We start from the raw sequence: 20,068 nt of genomic DNA on the forward strand, positions 1-20,068 counted from the left end.
GGGGTAAGTTACATATAGTTAGCAGAGTATACAGGAGGTAGAATTGATGGGTCTTAGTGATGAGAATTGGTAGCAGTTAAGAGAGAAATCTAGGATGACTCAGATTTTGAGATGGGGCAGTGCATGGATGATAATGTGATTGGTTAAGATGGGAAACATGAGAAGAAACTCACTTGAGGGAGGGAGGAGGAAGAAGGAGAGTTTGGTTTTGTACATGCTGAGGTCTAAGGGTGTAACAGGGCTGCACAGGTAAAGAAGGGGAGGAGCAGCCAGATCCAAGCAGCAGGTGTTGATGTAGGAGTCAGTAGCATTCACGTGTTGATTGTTGATGGAAAATTAACTCTGGTTACTAAAAATAAAACATACCATCCTTGGTATTTTAGAGATGAATATACGAATACATGATTATCTTGAAATCTCTAGGTAAAGTTAGCACTCTGTGAAATCATTTTCTTCATGAACCTGGTGAAATTAAAAAATGCTAGCCATAGCAGTGCCCTACATCTGAATCACAACTGTGTTGTGTCCTGACTTTAGTTTCCTTCCTGAAGTCTTGAGAATGGTTAGACCTGCCTTGTGCACTTCACCAGCCAGTGTAGAGCTAGCCAGTGTAGGGGCTTTCCTGGATTTGCTAAGTCACCTCCTACACGTACTTTCCAGCTTCCAGTATATTGTCGCCTCCTCTCCTATTGTCTCTTCCTTGAGGATTTGTATTTTAAAAAATGTTTCTTTACTGTAGTTTTAGAGGGGCATGGAGGTGGAGTAATATTAGATACATGTGTTCAATTTTCTATCTTTATCCAGAAATATGAGTTGGTTTTATGATAGTCATTATTCATTTTTAAATCAATACCAGGTGATAATTTTACCATTGTTATGAATAAAAATGTTTATGTAGCTTGCATTCATTGATACTTTGATGCTTCTATATTTAAAAAAAAACCAGGTTATTCCTTTCTCTTCTTCTCACTGCTGTACTTGACTAGTCTTTGAGAGAGGAAAAACCCCAGAAAAACTGCACATCCCCAATTTAGATCTTGTTATAATAATAGTTTGAGAAAATTTTAATTACATTTGTCTCCTAAAGGAATAATTATAACATCAATAGTGGTGGATAGAGATGAAGTGGGAGATTGAGGAGGAGGGAGGGTTTGTGATTGTGGTCCTCAGAACCCATAAGGATATGGCCTGAATAACGTCGATTTTGATTCAAGAACCAGGAGAACATCATTATATTGTAAATGTTCCCTTAAATGGAAATACATAGATTTTAATTCTTCAAAGATGGTCAACTGTTTTTGGCAGCAAGTAATAGAAGTATAAAAGCAGTAGTTTAAAAAAGTTAAGGCTTTATTTTTCTTAAATAAATTTGTAGCAGAGTCCAGTGCTGATATGGGAGCTCTCTGGTGTGGCTAAGGATCTCTCTACTCTAGTGTTTTGAATATAGGGCTTTCATTCTAAGGATGCCTCATGATCACAAGTTGATTACTGCAGCTCCAGCTATCACCTGTGTGTTCCAGGAAGGAAGAGGGTGTTAAGGGCAGGAGGCAAGTTTACTACTTGAGTCTACCTCAGCTTTGTAAGGAGCTTTCCTGGCAACCATACTCCAGCTTTTGTGTCTTACTGGCCAGAACTTACTCACTTAGTCATCTCTGTCCACAAGGAAGTCTGGGAAATGCTTTTTTCTGGGCCTGTTGCCATTTCCCATCATAGATCAGTGGTCTGTCAGTCACAAATTTGCAGTGTTGGTAAGAGCAACTCACAATGCCTGCCATAGTGGTGTCACTCAAAGGCATGAAGACAGTAGCAAAGGAGAGATTCAGCTGCTTTCACAACTCTGGCTGGATTTTACCTATCTGGAGAGTGTCACCCAGGTTAGGGAGCCTCTGGCCAGGAGGAAGCTGTGGCGAGATGTGCTGTGTCTCCTGCTTGGCGTTGCCATCTTGCTGCCGTAAGTCTGACTGTGGATAAAATACATTAAGAAATTGGGAAGTTAGAGGCCGGGCGCGGTGGCTCACGCTTGTAATCCCAGCACTTTGGGAGGCCGAGGCGGGCGGATCACGAGGTCAGGAGATCCAGACCACGGTGAAACCCCGTCTCTACTAAAAATACAAAAAAATTAGCCGGGCGTGGTGGCAGGCGCCTGTAGTCCCAGCTACTCGGAGAGGCTGAGGCAGGAGAATGGCGTGAACCCGGGAGGCGGAGCTTGCAGTGAGCTGAGATTGCGCCACTGCACTCCAGCCTGGGCGACAGAACAAGACTCCGTCTCAAAAAAAAAAAAAAAAAAAAAAAAAAGAAATTGGGAAGTCAGATTAGGAGTTTGTGTGATCTTGCCCCACAGCCATAACTCGGAGTTTAACCTTCACATAGAGATGATTTCCCCCTTCATTATAGTAGAATTGTAAGTATGGTATAGAAAATTTGGAAGGTATCTATGGGACTTTTTATAGTCTTATCACATTAACATAGGTACTGTTGACATTTAGTGTATTTTCATTTAATCTCTTTACCCATTTTTAGAATGATTTTACACTCTATATTATACTCCTCATTTTCTTACAGTTTTCCTAACCCTTATTTTAACAGCTATATGATAATCTATCTAGTAGGTATTTCCTGCTTAGCAGTTCCACTATTTTTAGTCATTTTCTTGGTTTTATAAGAAATAATGTAATCTTTGTGCATACAGTTTTTCCTATATTTCGAGTCTTTTTTACTTAAAAAGAACTAGCCCTGTTTGATTATGGAGTTCAGCAGTGTTAATAATGTTACTAGTCTCTGCACAGTGTGCCATTTCAGACTGCCATCAGCACTGTACAAGAGGCTTGCTTCCTTTGTACTCTTGTCAGCATTAATATTATTTTTGATTATTTAATGGATTAAAATTTACCATATGCTTTAAATTTGCATTTTTGATAACTTTGACCTTATACATTTTTTCCACGTTAGTTGTATTTCCTCTTTTGCGAGCTGTCTGTTCATGCCCTGTGCTCTTTTACATATCATTGTTTTATTGCTTTTCTTGTTGCTGTGATTTCTATGAACTTTGTTTTTACTTAACTTTTTTTTATTCTAAAATACACATAACAGAATTTATCATTTGAACCATTTTTGAATGTACAGCTTGGTGGCATTAGGCCCATTCACAAACCTTTGCCACCGTCTGTCTCCAGAAGCCTTTTCATCTTCCCAAACTAAAACTCTGTCCCCGTTGAACACGAATTCTCTTTACTCCTTTACCTGCCCCTGGAATGCCCATTTTACTTTCTGTCTCTATACATTTGATGACTCTAGGGCCCTCATATAAATGGAATCATATAGTATTTGTCCTTTTGTGACCAGCTTATTTCACTTAGCATCTTCAAGCTTCATCCATGTTGAAGCATGTGCCAGGATTTCCTTTCTTTTTAAGGCTGAATAATATTCCATTATACATAGATACCACATTCTGCTTATTCTCTGGAAGCTCTCATATAATTAAGATAGAAAGCTTCTTTTGTTGTTATATTTGCAGCAGGTTAGTTTTACTTAGTTAATTTTTTGCCTTTCTTTTTTGGTTATTTCATTTGGACATCCATAACTTGAAATTTGTATGTGGTAAAACCCATTTTCCTTTGATGTTTGTATTTAATCTTCATCCATCTGGGATTTATTTGGATCATCATTTCACACTGAACTTAGACCCAGAGAGAATGCAGGGAGCCAGGGTTAATCTGATTCTTGTTGGTGATGTCTTCCTGCAGGTCTGTTTTTGCTTCAGGTTAAATAGGCAGCTCTTTGCTGGGAGGCAAGAAACCTTCCCCAGCTCTACTCAGAAATCTTCATACCTTCTTAACCTTTCTCTCCTGATACTTCCCCACCTCTACTCAGTTTAAATGTTTTGTTTATTTCACTTATAATTGTGCTTGGGTTCCTATTCAAGATGAGAAACATAGGTTTCTTTAGTTAATATGTTATTTCTTCTGGAATGAGATACAATATTGGCAATTATGGCTGTTTATTGAGTACTTCTATGTGCCCAGCCCCATTCTAAGTGTTTACAAGCATTAACTCAGTTTTTAATGCCACCAACAACCCTCTGAGATAGGTAATGTTATCAGGCCCATTTTTCAGATTGATAGGAAGTACCTTAAGAGAGAGATCGTACACACTGCTATTGGAATCTACATCTCTTACTCATGTGCTTTAAATGAAGGAAATCTAAAGTAGTAATCACTAGCATTTATACTATTAATTGTTCTGGGTACTTCACTGCTATTAGCAAATTTAATCTCCTCAGCCCTTGAGTAGGCGCATTGAAGTAAATAACATGTTGTGGAGTGCTTTTTAGGTTCCCTATTTGCAGCCTGTGTTTGAGTATGACTTCATTATTCTCCCTTCCACATTTTGAGATGGCTTCCTCTCTCCCATCCAGGAATTAATGGATTCTAATTACAGTGACTAAAACTTCCTTGGGGCAGCGTGTTTGAACTTTGCACCAGCTGTTGTGCCAGAGTTTAAAGTGCCAGGCTAGTTGGTAGGTAGATTTGCTTGCTTGTTGTTTGAAGAAGTGATACACACACAATGCAGAACTGAAAAGGTGCTGGAAGATTTCTAGGGTGCATGCCCCCCTTGCCTCTTTCCTGCCTAGAGGAAGCCGCCCTTACCAGTTCTTAGCCAGCTGATTGTTCATGTTCCAGGGGTGATTGTGTGTAGGCATATGGGTTAGCACACACTTGTTTTTTTTTTTTTTGAGACGGAATCTTGCTCTGTAGCCCAGGCTGGAGTGCAGTGGCATGATCTCAGCTCACCGCAACCCCCATCTCGCGGGTTCAAGCAGTTCCCCTGCCTCAAGCCTCCTGAGTAGCTAGGACTACAGGTATGTGCCACCATGCCTGGCTAATTTTTGTATTTTTAGTAGAGATGGGGTTTCACTATGTTGGTCAGGCTGGTCTCAAACTCCTGACCTCGTGATCCGCCCACCTCAGCCTCCTAAAGTGTTGGGATTATAGGCGTGAGCCACTGCGCCTGGCTAGCACACAGTTTTATTTTACGCAAATGGTAACACAATATGCCTACTGTTGTACACCTTGGATTTTTGAATTAAACTTTTTTTTTTTTTGGTTTAAATTGTAAAAAAAAAAACCTAATACTATTTGTACCCTATTAGCCATTTTTAAGTGTACAATTCTGTAGTGTTAACTATATTCACACTGTTGTGTAAGAGATTCTAGAACTTTTCCATCTTGCAAACTGAAACTCTGTACTCATTGAACGAGTCCCCATTATTTCCCCTCTCCCCCCACCTTGTTTTTTGTTTTTGAGATGGAGTTAACTCTTGTTTCCAGGCTGGAGTACAGTGGCACCACCTCAGCTCACTGCAACCTCTGCCTCCCGGGTTTAAGCAATTCTGCTGCCTCAGCCACCCGACTGGCTGGGATTACAGGCGTGCACTACCACGCCCAGCTAATTTTTGTATTTTTAGCAGAGATGGGGTTTCCCCATGTTGGCCAGGCTGGTCTTGAACTCCTGACCTCGGGTGATCCACCTGCCTCTGCCTCCCAAAGTGCTGGGATTACAGGTGTGAGCCACAGCACCCAGCCTGGTTTTTTTTTTTTTTTTTTTTTTGAGAGGGAGTCTCTATGTTGTCCAAGCTGGAGTGCAGTGGCTATTCACAGGTGCAGTCATACAGCCACTACAGCCTCGACCTCCTGGGCTGGAGTGATCCTCCCGCCTCAGCCTCCTGAGTAGCTGGGACTACAGGCACAGACCCGGCTACCACACCAGGCATGGTGGCTCACGCCTGTAATCCCAGCACTTTGGGAGGCCAAAGTGGTTGATCACTTGAGGTCAGGAGTTCAAGACCAGCCTGGCCAACATGATGAAACCCTATCTCTACTAAAAATACAAAACCTAACTGAGTGTGATGGCATGTGCCTGTAATCCCAGCTACTCCAGAGGCAGAGGCAGGAGAATTGCTTGAATTCTGGAAGGTGGAGTCTCCCAGAGATCCGAGATTGGGCTACTGCACTCGAGCCTGGGTGACAGTGAGACTCTGTCTCGAAAAAAAAAAAAAAAGAAGTTTTCATTACAAATTGTTGAAGCAGAAGGATATTTAAGAATGTATACGGAATGGAGACACCTTTCTCTTTTTCATTTAACAATTCATCATAGAGATTGTTTCTTCATAGAGTTCATTTTTTAAAATTGTTCCAAAGTGTTTAGCGATGGGTATTTAGGTTGTTTCTGATCTTCTGATATAGACAATGTTGACTTTTTACCTTTCCAAGCTACTTTGTTTTAGTTGGGTCTCTTAAACTCAGAATGTAATTTGATTTTGTTTTTGTTTTTAACTGAGATACTTTTAGTAGTTGAATTTCCCATTTATATTTGCTGATAATTTTAATAATAGCAACTCACTTCCATTGAACACATCTGTGTGTCCAGTACTGCTCTAAGCACATTATTTAGACTGCCTTTAATCTTTCCAACTCTCTGAGCGGGGTACTAATTACCTGCACTTTACCCATGAGGAGACTCAGGGAGAGAGAGGAAATAGCTTACCAAGCCTAGTGGAAGGCTGGGATTTGATCCCAGTCAGTTTGACTTCACATCTCTTAATTGGACTGGTATGGCATGCTACTGTGTGACAGATATGTTTGGTCTTAATTTAACTGTTTTTTAAAAACGTTATGCTTCATGTTTTTAATATGTTTTATTTATGTATTAGTATTTTTTAACTGAAGACTTGTTTTTCTCTTTGCTTTGTATTGGGTGTGTGTTCTTAGTAATAATTAAAAGGACTCATTTTTGCATATTTTAGTATAATTTGATATATTTACCCTGTATTTGTTTAGGGGTAACTATCTCCTTCCTGCTGTAATCAGTGACCAGGTTGGTATTGCCACATGTTCTTGCCTCCCCTTCCTTCTCTCCACCACCTGCTTTTGATTAATGATGTTACTAAACTTATTCTAGTGTTAACATTTATAACTTTGTTTACTAATGCCTCTGATACTTTATCAGTTTTAAATAATATCTTTTGATGTCACTGTAAGAGGCAAGTGTCGTTACACTCTCTCCTTCTTTCCTTGTACACTGCTCAACTTCATATCATTTTTTCCGTTAAAATTTATAACATTTACACTCTGTTCTTAATTCCCAGAAAATAAAAGTCTTTTTTTTTTTTTTTTTTTGAGATGGAGTCTCACTCCAACGCCTAGGCTGGAATGCAGTGGTGCGATCTCAGCTCACTGCAACCTCCGCCTCCCAGGTTCAAGCAATTCTCCTGCCTCAACCTCCCAGGTAGCTGGGACTACAGGAACACACAACCATGCCTGGCTAATTTTTATATTTTTAGTAGAGATGGGGTTTCACCATGTTGGCCAGGCTGGTCTCAAACTCCTGACTTCAGGTGATCCACCCGCCTCGGCCTCCCAAATTGCTGGGATTACAGGCATGAGCCACCGTGCCTGGCCAAAGAAAAGTCTTTATTCCTACATCTTAAATGGCTTCATTGCTCACTGTAAGTCTTTTGCTAGACTTCCTGCATTCTTCTTGATTGGATAAAGTTTATCCTCTACTAGTTCATGAACCCATACATTTTTGCTCATGGGAATGAAATTTTCCAAGTTCTTATATGTTTAAGGATATATATTTTTTCTCCTTAGTATTTTTAGTGTTTTATTTTTTTAATTGACAAATAATGTGCATATTTATGGGGTACAGAGTGAAGTTTTGATACATACAATGTGTGGTTATCAGATCAGGGTAATTAGCATATCCATCATCTCAAATATTAGATATTTTGATTTTGTAACATGCTTGATTGACACTGTGGCCAGATGTAGAATTCTTGGGTCGTACCTTCTTCCCTTGAAGACTCTAAGTGTGTGGCCCCATGTGTCCTAGTGTTAAATGTAGCCGTGTTGAAGGCTGAGGCTGATTGTACTTTCCCTGTCATAGGGGTGTATTAGTCTACTCGGTTGCTATAATTTTGTTTATACCACAGGTTGGGTGGCTTAAACAGCAGACAGTTCGTTATTTTCTCACAGTTCTGGAGGTTAGAAGTCCAAGATCGAGGTGCCGTCGGGGTTGGCTCCTGGCGTGGCCCTCTTCCTGGCTTGTGTGTGGTCACCTTTCCTGCTGTGTCCTCACATGCCTTTCCCCTGTGTGAGTGTAGAGTGGGGAGAGAATAGGAGAGAGAGATGGATTTCTGGTGTCTTCCTTTTCTTAGAAGACCTTCCTCCAGTCCTATCAAATTAGGGCCCCACCCCTATGACCTCAGGTAACTGTGATGACCTCTTGAAAGGCCCTGCTTCCAATTACAGTACACTGGGAGTTAGGGCTTTAATGTATGAACTGGAGGTGGGGGGAGCACAGTTCATTCATAATAAAGGGTAATGCATACGTTTTGCCCAAAGGTCCAGAGACTTTTTATTTTTTCAGTTTTAAATACGAGATATAGCCCCATATTTGTTGACAGGGAAAAATGTTCGTAGTATATTGTTGAATGACAAAAATCAAGTTTATTTATTCTTTTTCTGTTCCTGTTATCTGTCATTTCCTCCTGTTTGATGATGATTATTGTTTTAAAATAGATACTTGGATTCTTGGAATTGTCTTTGGAAATTCTTGGGAATTTTTATCTGCTTTATTTCAGTATTTTTCCAGATACGTTTTTTTTTCTTTCTTTTTGGAGACAGGATCTTGCTCTGTCACCCAGGTTGGAGTGCAGTGGCACAATCTCGGTTCACTGTAGCCTTCACCTCTGAGGCTCAAGTGGTCCTACCTTAGCTCCCCGAGTAGCTGGGATCACAGGCATGTGCCACCACACTTGGCTGACTTTTAAATTTTTTCGTAGAGGTGATGTCTCCCAATATTGCCCAGGCTGGTCTCAAACTCCTGGAGTCAAGTGATCCTCCCTCCTCAGCCTCCTAAAGTGCTAGAATTATGGGCGTGAGCTACCACGCCTGCCCCTAGATATGTGTTTTTTGTCTGCCATTTGTTTTTCCCCTTTTCTCTGTCCCTTTTCTTTTTCTTTGAGTGTTTTTATATCACTGTTGGCTGGCTTCTTTGTGCCCCTTACTCGTCTCTGAATGAGCAGAGTTCTTCTGGACTAATGGCGTGTGGGTAGGCTGGGGGGGTCCTGGGCAGCGTCTGGGGGAAGCTGTGCTCTGCCCTGGACTCTTCCCTTGCCGCTGGACTGTAAGGGTGCTTGGCCTAACCTTGCCTGCTCTGCCACCCTGTGGCTCCTCACACCGGCCTGTCCTGAGCAAGGGCTTGCTGCTCCTCTGGCTCTCCTTTGCTGAGACCTGAAGTCACCGGTTCGCCTTTGGTGTCCTCACTCGTCTTGGTTGTGTTTTCACAGCCCTTGGCAACTTGCTTCTGGGATATTCAGTTTCAGGGTGTTTAGGTGTTATGTTATTGAAGGCAGAGTTTCTTTTTCTGTAACTTGTTCTAATTTGGGTGGGTAATAAGAACAGAAGCCTTCAGAGAGATATTTACTCTGCCATCTTAAAGCTTTTAAGGCCCACAGCCAGATTTCTTTAATACACTTTGGGCATCCTCCATCTGTAAAATTAGGGAATTGTATAATGTGCTCGCTAACATACTTTCAGGTTAACGTGTTTATGGTTCTGATGTATTTACATGAAATTTGGGTAAACACTAAATATAGTGAGTGTTTTCTTACAGACAGAACCTCCACTCAATACACCAGAAAACAGAGAGTATCTTGCAGAAATTATGTTCGAATCATTTAACGTACCAGGACTCTACATTGCAGTTCAGGTAAAAACAGTTATTTTTGTGATTCCTAAAGCACCTGAGCTGTCTAGTAGTGGAAGAAACGGTATTTCCCAAGGTTCTCCGCTAGAAGACTGTGCTGTGCGCCCTTCCTTTTTCCACTCCCTCCCCCCGTTCCCATGCCATTCAGGACTATAGGGAACGTGTCCCGTGACTTTTATATTTATGCCATTTTTTGGTATAGACGTCGTCTGGCTCTTTTTACATGCATTAAAGTCTAACGCATTTTTATCTGGATGACAAGATACAGGTGTAGATGTGTTTCTTCTTTTGGCATCTTTGATCAGAAAAACAAAATAATTACCTTTAGAGGTTTCCCCTTTCTGATTTTGGGCTCATGTGAGTCCCGGTGTACTTGATTCTGAGGGACCCTGTGTTTTCATGAGCTCGCAGAACTTGTTCTGAAGCTGCGGTTCTTGGTGTGATGTTTTTTGGTTGCGTTTGGTCATTATTTGCCTGCCACCTTATATAAGGGAATTGAGTGAAATTTTGGGGGATAAATGAGATGGGTGTTGCCCAAATATTTTCTGCATAATACTAGTCACTTCTAAGGAGGAGGAGGAGGAAAAGTTCCATAGAAAGATGAATTTGGAGGCCGGGCGCGGTGGCTCACGCCTGTAATCCCAGCACTTTGGGAGGCCGAGGCGGGTGGATCACGAGGTCAGGAGGTCGAGACTATCCTGGCTAATACGATGAAACCCCGTCTCTACTAAAAAAATACAAAAAAATTAGCCGGGTGTGGTGGCGGGCGCCTGTAGTCCCAGCTACTCGGGAGGCTGAGGCAGGAGAATGGCATGAACCTGGGAGGCGGAGCTTGCAGTGAGCCGCGATCGTGCCACTGCACTCCAGCCTGGGCAACAGAGCGAGACTGTCTCAAAAAAAAAAAAAAAAAAAAAGATGAATTTGGGCGGTGCTGCATCCTGCAGCCCGAGAGGGCTGATTCACAGTGCCTGTCAGCATAGTCCAGGCTCTGAGGATTCCTGTGTCAAAATCTGTGTATTCTAGCACTTCCAAATTCATTTAACTACAGCTCTTCCCCCGGCTAACTTATTTATATTCCACGGCATTATGGAAACACTTTAGGAGACATAAGACTGGTGGTTCTCAAAGTGGTCTGTGCAGCAAGTTTACCTGGAGAATGTTTTTTAGAAGCACAGATTTTGGGCTTCATCTTCGACCAGGGTTTTCCACTCTCAGTGCTTTGGGCTGGGTAGTCTTTTGTTGTGGGCACTGCCCTGTGCATTGCAAGGGGCTTAGCAGCATCCCTGGCCTCTGCCCACTAGAAGACAGCAACCCCACCTCAAGCCTCCCTGCCCCGACAAAGAAAATGGTACCAGATGTTGCCAGATGTTCCCTTTGGGGCAACATTTTCTTTGGTTGAAAAATTACCCTGTACCTTCCAGATTAGAATTTCTGGGTATGAAGCCTAGTAATCTGTATTTTAAACAACTCCACAAGTGACCTCATTGCCATTCTGTGGCCCTACGCCGGAAACCAATGAATTAGAAACTAAAATCTTATGATTCTATAATGAAATATCTTTTTCACTGGCTTTTCTTTGTAAAACTTTAGGTTTTTTTCTTTCTTTCTTTTTTTTATTTTTGAGACAAGGTCTCACTGTGTTGTCCAGGCTGGAGTGCAGTGGTGCAATTATGGCTCACTCTAGCTGCGACCTTCTGGGCTGAAGGGATCCTCCCACCTCAGCCTCCCAAGTAGCGGGGAGTACAGGTGCATGCCACCACGCCTGGCTAATTTTTGTATTATTTGTAGAGATGGGGTTTCACCATGTTGCCCAGGCTGGTCTCGAACTCTTGGGCTCAAGTGATCTGCCCACCTTGGCCTCCCAAAGTGTTGGGATTACAGGCATGAGCCACCACATTCAGCCAGATTCCTTTATTGAAAACTTGACTCCTATAGTTTTAAGTACTCCACATTTTCATGTTAGTTGTCCAAGTTTGAATTGGAATTTGAGGCACAGGGGTTACAGGATGGATAGGAAAAGGAAAGAGTTACTTGGACATATTAAGTAAGAGAGTTTGTTGATTGGACCTGGAAGGAGCAGGTAGATGCTTTAGAAGGAGTTCCCATGTGTGAGTGGTTTCCATGTCTTTTCTCCAGGCAGTGCTGGCCTTGGCGGCATCTTGGACATCTCGACAAGTGGGTGAACGTACGTTAACGGGCATAGTCATTGACAGCGGAGATGGCGTCACCCATGTTATCCCAGTGGTAAGCAGAATAGTTAATATATAAGTCTCTGTAGGCTTAACACCTGATTCGAGGTAAGGATGGAATTAAAAAAAAAAAAACCCTTCTGTAATGAAAATACATTTTAGATGATAGTTGTACTTAGAAAAGATAGTAAAAGTTTTTTATTTTTTTTTGCCACCTTATATAAGGGAATTCCCCAAGTATGTGGGAAAGAATGAAAAATATGGCCAATTATTGTGGCTTTGGCAATTTTCAATTCATGGTGGCATAGTTCTACATCAGAATGTCAGAGAATGTCCAGGATGTCTCTGGATCTTCAGAGCCTCTGCTTGATCCCCATGGGTGTAACATCAACGAGAACATTTTCCGGGGTTATTTTGACATGTTGGGAGATAGACACCCAATTTGGATGTTCAGTTTGTAGGTTCAGTGCATGGCCATTTGAAGGAGCACATCTGTGTTCTGTGAAAAGATGTGAATGGCAACCAGCTCAGGCTTGGAAAAATTGCTTTTTGTTTTAAAAATTTATTTAAGGGCTGGGTGCAGTGGCTCAGGCCTGTAATCCCAGCACTTTGGGAGGCCAAGGTGGGCAGATCACTTGAGGTTGGGAGTTTGAGACCTGCCTGACCAACATGGAGAAACGCTGTCTCTACGAAAAATACAAAATTAGCCAGGTGTGGTGGTGCATGCCTGTAATCCTAGTTACCTGGGAGGCTGAGGCAGAAGAATCGCTTGAACTCGGGAGGCGGAGGTTGCGGTGAGCCGAGGTCACGCCATTGCACTCCATCCTGGGCAACAAGAGCGAAACTCCGTCTCAAAAAAAAAAAAAATTATTTAAAAGCCTAGAAGGGGAGATTGTACATTTTGGCTTGCAGAGGGCTCTGCAATACCACTTTTTGGTTTCAGAGAAGTGATTCCTAATTTGGGTTTCAAGAGATCTCTGAATTTTTCTTTTGGTCCAATGGACTATTTAAAGGAATTATCTTAAATTCATTTTTTTTGGAAAATGTATCGGAAGTGTCTGAAGAGGGGGTTCAGAGGGAAGTCAGGCTCATCCTGGTCTTTCTCCTTTGAGGTCTCCTCAGGAACCACCATTGCTAGTTACTTCTGTTATGTTACAGATATGTTTCTGCATATGTATATGGGGGGGTGTGTATGTGTATATATTTACATACACACACAGCTCTTTCAAAATGCAAATTAGGATTTTCAAAAAGCATTTCATTTAATTGAAAAAGTAGTCACCATTTCATTTTGAGAAGGTGATGGGACGATGTACTAATACTAATGCCTTTAATTCCTTGAAGGTTAGGAATCACTGCAGTGGAAAGGCTTAATGGTCGATGTGCCTACAGTCAGGGAGAAAAAAGCCAACTTCCCACCCCCATACCTTGTACTCCTGGCCATGTGTCCTTCCTGTGGGGAGGAGAGGTGGCTGCCCTGCCCTGTGAAGTGTGCTCTAGACTTCAGCCCCCTTCAAGCCAGTCTCAGCACTCCTTTCCATGGATCTCGAGAAGAGTTAGTGCCCTGGGTGCAGAGCACTCACCGAGAACTAAGGCTGCCGTTTCCTCAGAGAGCTGCGCTGCTGAGATCCAAGATGAGGCCCCCGTAGGCCCCTGGCCTGCACCCCATTTGGTTCTTTGCCTATTTCTTATGTCTGATTTAGGAAAAGGAAAGAAAATACATTTCACAGCGTGTCCAGGCCCACCAAGAAAATTGTTTGAAAAGATTTTTAATCTTATCTTAGTTCAGTTTTTCCCCCAGCTATAAAAATTACATTAGTCATTGAAAATTTGGAGAAAATAGAAAAATTTGAAAAAATAAAATTACCTTTAAAGCCGCCCAAAGACCCGTATTATACTTTTAGCTGTGTAGTCTTTAAGCTCTTTTTCTTTTTTTAGAAGGTGGAGTTTCACTCATGTTGTCCAGGCTGGAGTGCAATGGCATGATCTTGGCACACTGCAACCTCTGCCTCCCAGGTTCAAGCGATTCTCCTGCCTCAGCCTCCTGAGTAGCTGGGATTACAGGCATGTGCCACCATGCCCGGCTAATTTTGTATTTTTAGTAGAGACGGGGTTTCTCCATGTTGGTCAGGCTAGTTTCGAACTCCCGACCTCAGGTGATCTGCCTGTCTTGGCCTCCCAAGGTGCTGGGATTACAGGTGTGAGCCACTATGCCCGGCCCAGGCTCTTTTTCTAAGCTATGTGTGCATGCGCGTGCACACACACACACACACACACACACACTTTAAACACAATTGGAATGTCTCATGTCTGGTTTGGGATTCTACATATAATACAATCCTAAGGTTATATTTTGCATATTAATTTAACCCTAATTTTTTTCTCTTGTGGTTAAATATTCTGTGAAAATATATTTAAGAAGTACATAATTTATTTTTCTGTTGTTGGACGTGTATCTTGTTTTAATATTTTTACCACTGTCATGAGTTGATATTTATTTAACAGTATTTTAGAAAATATTACGTGTAATGCATAGAATATAGTAATTGTGAATAGTTTATGTGTTAGAAAGCTAATATTATTTTTATGGGTTTAAGTTGATTTTTAGTAATTTGTACTTATCTTTTATCTCCATCTTAAAATACTTCACAAATACTTGGACTCTGCAGAAAGGCTAAATCTTTTTTTGCTTCTAGAAATTAGGTATATCAGAAAAAAACCATAGGAGGAATTCAGTAAGTTGTCCTTGCAACTTTACTGGTGACTAGATGCAACTATTAGAATGAATACATCTGTAAAATGAAGTCAGCGTTTCACTTCTGTTCCCTTCTGTCTCACTTGGGGATTGTGGCACAGAAGCTGTGATGTGCTGTAACGTGAAACCTGAGTGTCTTTACCGGATGATCCAGCGGTAGGCGTGGTCCACTCTGACGGTCAGCATCCTGCCCATCCCCTATAGAACAAGCTGGATGTGTGTCCAAACCTGTGGCTCCTGTGGCAGGTCTGTGCCCACAGGAAGGCTGATGAGGGAGCTTTGGGCCCATCATTGCTGTGGGCATGTGGACACTTGACACCGGCCCTGCCATTGATTGGCCCAGGTTGTGGTCACCCTCCTTTCCTGGCCCCTCACAGACATGCCTTCACTGGCTTAGGGAGGCAGTGGAATGAGAGGCTCCCAACCCCCAAAACCAGTGCTATGTGCTTGACACACGCAGTTTCATCTGAACTGTATTATTGGCCCCAGCAGGGTATTGTTTGCCCCATACGATGGACAAACACTTTGAGGCTGAAGCATATGAAACTTGCAAATGTGGAGCCAGGATTTGAGTCCAGGTTGTTAGAATCTAAGCCCTATGTATTAACCAAATTGCTGACTTTTAAACATAAGTAGATTTATAGTTGGCTTAACAATTTATAAATAAAACTTTTTCCTTTTTGTTAGGGAAAAAAATCTATTGGGTTTAGTGTTCTCACAGACAGCATTACTTTTTGGAAATGAACTATCTTATGTGGTTTTTCTTTTCATATTCCTAATGAAGACATCATTTGGTTGCTTTTGGAGCGTGTCAGGTTATTGGAATAATCTGGAATTTTGAATATTAATGGAATTGCATATGCAGTCATTTTGAAAGACCTTCTGTACCGAGCTTGCAGAGGGTGGGGATTCTGTAAATGGTTGTCAGTGCTGTGAGGGGCAGACAGGGAGGCCGAGACAGGAAACGTCGTGAGTCCAGGCTGCTCTCCACCACGGAATCACTAACACAGCTGTTCTGCCTCCTCTTCTTCCCTAGGCAGAAGGTTATGTAATTGGAAGCTGCATCAAACACATCCCGATTGCAGGTAGAGATATTACGTATTTCATTCAACAGCTGCTAAGGGAGAGGGAGGTGGGAATCCCTCCTGAGCAGTCACTGGAGACCGCAAAAGCCATTAAGGTAAAAACAGACGGGAAACCGGCTGGTTTGGGGGTGAGAGAGATGGTGTTCTGCATACTTCCCCTCGGTGCCATCATCCCCGCTCCTCCTTTCCTTCCTCTCCCCTTCCCATGAGTGTGGAGCTTGATTTGTTTTACCCCTTGAGTTAAGTGGGCTGAAGATGTAAAACTTAACCTCTTCCCAACTAGATGCTCTGAGGTTCCAGCTGTCACTGAGAATAGCTTGGTAGCTGGTGCAGTGTACCAGCATCCAGAGGCAGCATTGTTCAGCTGGAGCCTCACTGCCGGAGCCTCATCTACCAGAGCGCTCCTTCCATACTGCCTCCATGCTTCACTGTAGAATCAGGAGGCGACCACAGCAGCAGAACACTGCCACCCTAGGATCCAGAGCTATTGCACAAAATTCACACACAGGTGTGGGTGTGACGTGTGGCCATAAGCATCTTCTTCCTTTACGGCACAGTTTCTGAGTGTAGCGGACCTTGATGGGGGTGAGCCTGACACCCACCCTTCTCCTCACTGCCTTCCTCCCTTCTCAGCACCTCGTAACTGAGGCTGGTTGAAGGAAAGGAAGCACCAGAGATGATTCCCGAGGTGTTTTTAGGTCAGGAGGCACTGGCATGAGGCAGGCTGTGCAGTTGGGTATGACCTGCCCTGCTTTACCTGGGACCAGAGATTCCTGGGAAGGGGGCTCTCAGCGCTGAAATGGTGACGTGGGGAAGACGTGGTCCCTTCCAGATATCTCGGGAAGGTTTCCCGAGGTATCATTAGACATTCTTTTTTAGACTAAAATATTTCCTAAGGGGTTACCTTCTCCTTTCTTTGCCTTTCCTCCATGGAAGAATATTTGACTATTTGATCCAAGCTCCCTTGCCACTCCACATCTGTTAGAAATGTAAGTCAGAATTGAGCCCCTTCATAGTGGCTCACACCTACAATCCTAGGGCTTTGGGAGGCCGAGGTGGGAGCGTTGCTTGAGGCCAGGGGTTCGAAACGAGCCCAGGCGATATAGCGAGATCTCGTCTCTATTTCAAAAAAGAAAAAAAAAAAAGAATTGAGCCTTTTGTTATTGATTGCCAGGGTCCACTCCAGTGAGTCTGAGTCCTCCCTATTTCCTCCGGGATTGCTGAGCAGCACTGCCAAGGAGGGGCTTTCCTGACCCTCCTGCTGGGCCTTCACCTCTCCTCACGGGCTGTCGGGGTTCCAATTTGGACCCTGAAATCTGGGCTGATGTGCTCGATGTGACTGTGTGTCTCCCCGCTGTGAAGGCTGGGAGTAAAAGAGACTCCGTTCATAGCCTCCGAATCAGCTGCCCTGGCCCTGCTGTGTGGGGTAGCCCTGTTAGTTCTCGCCTCACTTCTGTCTTTAAAGGAACAGATCCTGAAAGGCGTGGTTTAGAGCTCCCTCCGCTTCCCCTTACTGCCATGGCCCTCTGTGGTCGTGAGCAGGCCTGAGGGAGTGTATAACGTGAACACACCACCCTTGCAGCATGAATCCTGAACCTTAAGATTAAGCCTGTTACTCTGCACCCAACTCAATGGAAGCATCTCCTAGGAAGCATTTGAGTTAAGTAAGCTGAGATGCTGTAGGATGTTGACCAGGCCTGTGAGGAGAAATGAATGCCTTTGTCTCCAGTCTTGTTAGATTTGAGGTTGTAATCAGCTGACCCTGTTTCTCTGTGTCATCAAAGAACACAGGGTTGTGTAACACTTCTTGCCTGTCAGTCTTCTTAAAATTCCGCTAGAGTATGTCCAAGATACCCAGAAGATGGCTTTAGAGTATGTCTCAGGGATGCTAAGAAACTTTAAACTTAATACCACAAGAATGTCTTTGGAGGTCCTTGAGAGAGCCATTCCTTCCACGGTGTGCTGAGCGCCAGCTGGGCAGCCCACCTGGTGCTTCCCGTAGTCAGTGAGTACCTGGGGGTCACCTGCTGCTTTGCTGAGGCCAGCTCTAAAGACACATATCAACACAAAGGTGTCCAGGAACGTTCATCTCACCAGATACTCAGGAAACACTTCGCATCCCTCAGGCTGCCTTTCGGTGCAGGGTGGTAATTGTTAGCGAGTTCTCTCGCAGCAGCAGCAGCAGCAGCAGCATCCTGGCGGCTCCAGTCCTCCCACCTGACTCTGCTTTTCCTTTCTCCCCCAGGACCTATCACTGTATAACCTACCATGTCATTTACTTACTATGGTTGCTTATTGTTGTCTGACTCCCAGCTAGAGTGTAATCTCAGCAGGGATCTGTGTGTTTTGCTACCTTGTGTATCCCAAGTGCCTAGACAATAAATCTGTGTTGATTGAGGGACTTGGAATACCCCATCAACAAGGTACACTATCTCTAGGCAAAGAGATGGTGTCAGTGGAGCTGATGACAGTGCTGTGGCCAGCTCCACACCAGATTAACAACCAGCAAGTTGACAGTGGCCACCCGGCTTGTGGCATGCTGGGACCCAAATGGGACCCAAAGAAGCCGCTGCAGTCAGGTTTAGGGTGTAGACAGTGCTGCACTTGGTAGTTGAGGCTGCAGCGTGGGTCCGCTGGTCCAGTGTGGACAACAGTGAGGTGCCAGGGCAGGCCATAGGGGGCACCTGAGAGGAACAAGGCAAGACGAGGTGCTTTCTAGACACCTGTAGACATCATTTCAGATATGATAGCGATAGAATTGGAAAGACCAAGGCTGAGATTAATAGCTGAGTTGCAGAGAAAGCAGACTGACCTGTCCAAAGTCCAAGTGTAACCATGTCTAACATGAAAGACGATGGAATATGAGGCTTGACGCATATCCACACTGGAGTTACGATGGGGGCGGTTCTGATCCTAGGGTGTGTTTACTGCATGGGGTTCCTTGTTATTTGTCTGAGGGCAGAGACACTGGGCAGTTGTTAATGCCTGGCAACATCTTTGTGTGTGTATGCAGGAGAAATACTGTTACATTTGCCCTGATATAGTCAAGGAATTTGCCAAGTATGATGTGGATCCCCGGAAGTGGATCAAACAGTACACGGGTATCAATGCGATCAACCAGAAGAAGTTTGTTATAGACGTTGGTTACGAAAGGTTCCTGGGACCTGAAATATTCTTTCACCCAGAGGTAAGATGTTTCTTTTTTTGTGTGCTCAAGTGTGTGGATGGAGCGATACTGCCACCCAGAGTGCAGAAAGAGCAGTTCCCAGTGAAGGGCCTGTGAGCAGGGTGGCTGTCACTCCATCTCCCTGCATCCCCCGTGCAGTTTGTCTGCTTGACAGGTTGTTCAGTTTGCCTCTCCGTAGAGCTGGTTATCTGTTTTAATAGTTAAGGATGGGTTATACCACAAATAGTTAGGAAGACTTTTAGGAGCAATAGATGATAATAGAATTAAAAGTAATCTCCAAGGGTTGTGGGTGGTCACATGCTAGCATTACAAGTAGCTAATCTCAAGGACTATATGGAGGTTGTTGCCTGTGCATAAGAGTGGGATAATATATAACCTTTCTATCTTTGGTGAGTGCCCTTCCTAACTTCTAATTTTAACCCTGGACAGTTGGTCCTGCTCTGTTCCTGCTGCAAGTTTGGTAAAGCTTCTGTCTAAGGCCAGCATTTCTATTATTTAGATAATCTTAAGAATTAGAAATGTCATCATTTTAACTAGTAGTCACAAGGAATTATTAGTACTTTTGCAGAAAGCAGTAATTAAGAGGCACATTTTAAGATTTACATATAATGCATTTTATTTATATTTTGGTGTATATTCCTGGCTAATTCAGTTTATATTCAGTAGGTGGGTTACAAACTGCTGTTTGTTTTTAGATGTGTATATGACTATTTTGTACAGAGAAACAGCATAGAATGTATACCTCACTAGTAATCTGAAGAATAAAATAATAACAATGATAACCTAGTGAATGCTCACTTTTAATAGTATTGATTTGAAATGGACATAGAACAGTCAAATGTCCAGTGAACAGCTGGTGAGCAACTGAATGTCCTCCTGCTTCCTCTGAGAGTGCACATTCAAGCTTACTTTGATTGTTTAAATATTTCAAATGAAATGTAATTGAGTTGAATTTGTTATACTTTAGCTTATTTAACTTATGGAATTTAATCTGTGGCTGTTTATTCAATAATGTGATTATCGTGTGGATTGTTTCATGTTAAACAAACACTTCTCATTAAACAAAACACTTCCCTGCATCTTC

The 20,068-nt window shown here is 43.0% G+C and overlaps 1 protein-coding gene across 15 annotated transcripts in view; it reads left to right on the forward strand.

Annotated features, from left to right (window-relative positions):
• Window positions 1–20,068, forward strand: part of ACTR3B (actin related protein 3B) — a 1,022,733-nt gene that overhangs the window by 46,561 nt on the left and 956,104 nt on the right. For 11 of the 15 annotated variants that reach the window (XM_055269748.1, XM_055269750.1, XM_055269751.1 and 8 more), the window contains 4 exons: window positions 9,676–9,771; window positions 11,905–12,012; window positions 15,749–15,892; window positions 18,811–18,984. In XM_055269748.1, the coding sequence (XP_055125723.1) occupies window positions 9,676–9,771; window positions 11,905–12,012; window positions 15,749–15,892; window positions 18,811–18,984 (522 nt within the window). Of the gene's footprint in view, window positions 1–1,806; window positions 1,952–6,836; window positions 6,874–9,672; window positions 9,772–11,904; window positions 12,013–15,748; window positions 15,893–18,810; window positions 18,985–20,068 lie in introns of those variants that run through there. The other 4 variants (XM_055269756.1, XM_055269757.2, XM_055269759.1 and 1 more) reach the window with 4 other exon arrangements.

This window comes from Symphalangus syndactylus, chromosome 6 (assembly GCF_028878055.3).
Source record: "Symphalangus syndactylus isolate Jambi chromosome 6, NHGRI_mSymSyn1-v2.1_pri, whole genome shotgun sequence".
In the NCBI taxonomy this organism is placed as follows: Eukaryota; Metazoa; Chordata; class Mammalia; order Primates; family Hylobatidae; genus Symphalangus; species Symphalangus syndactylus.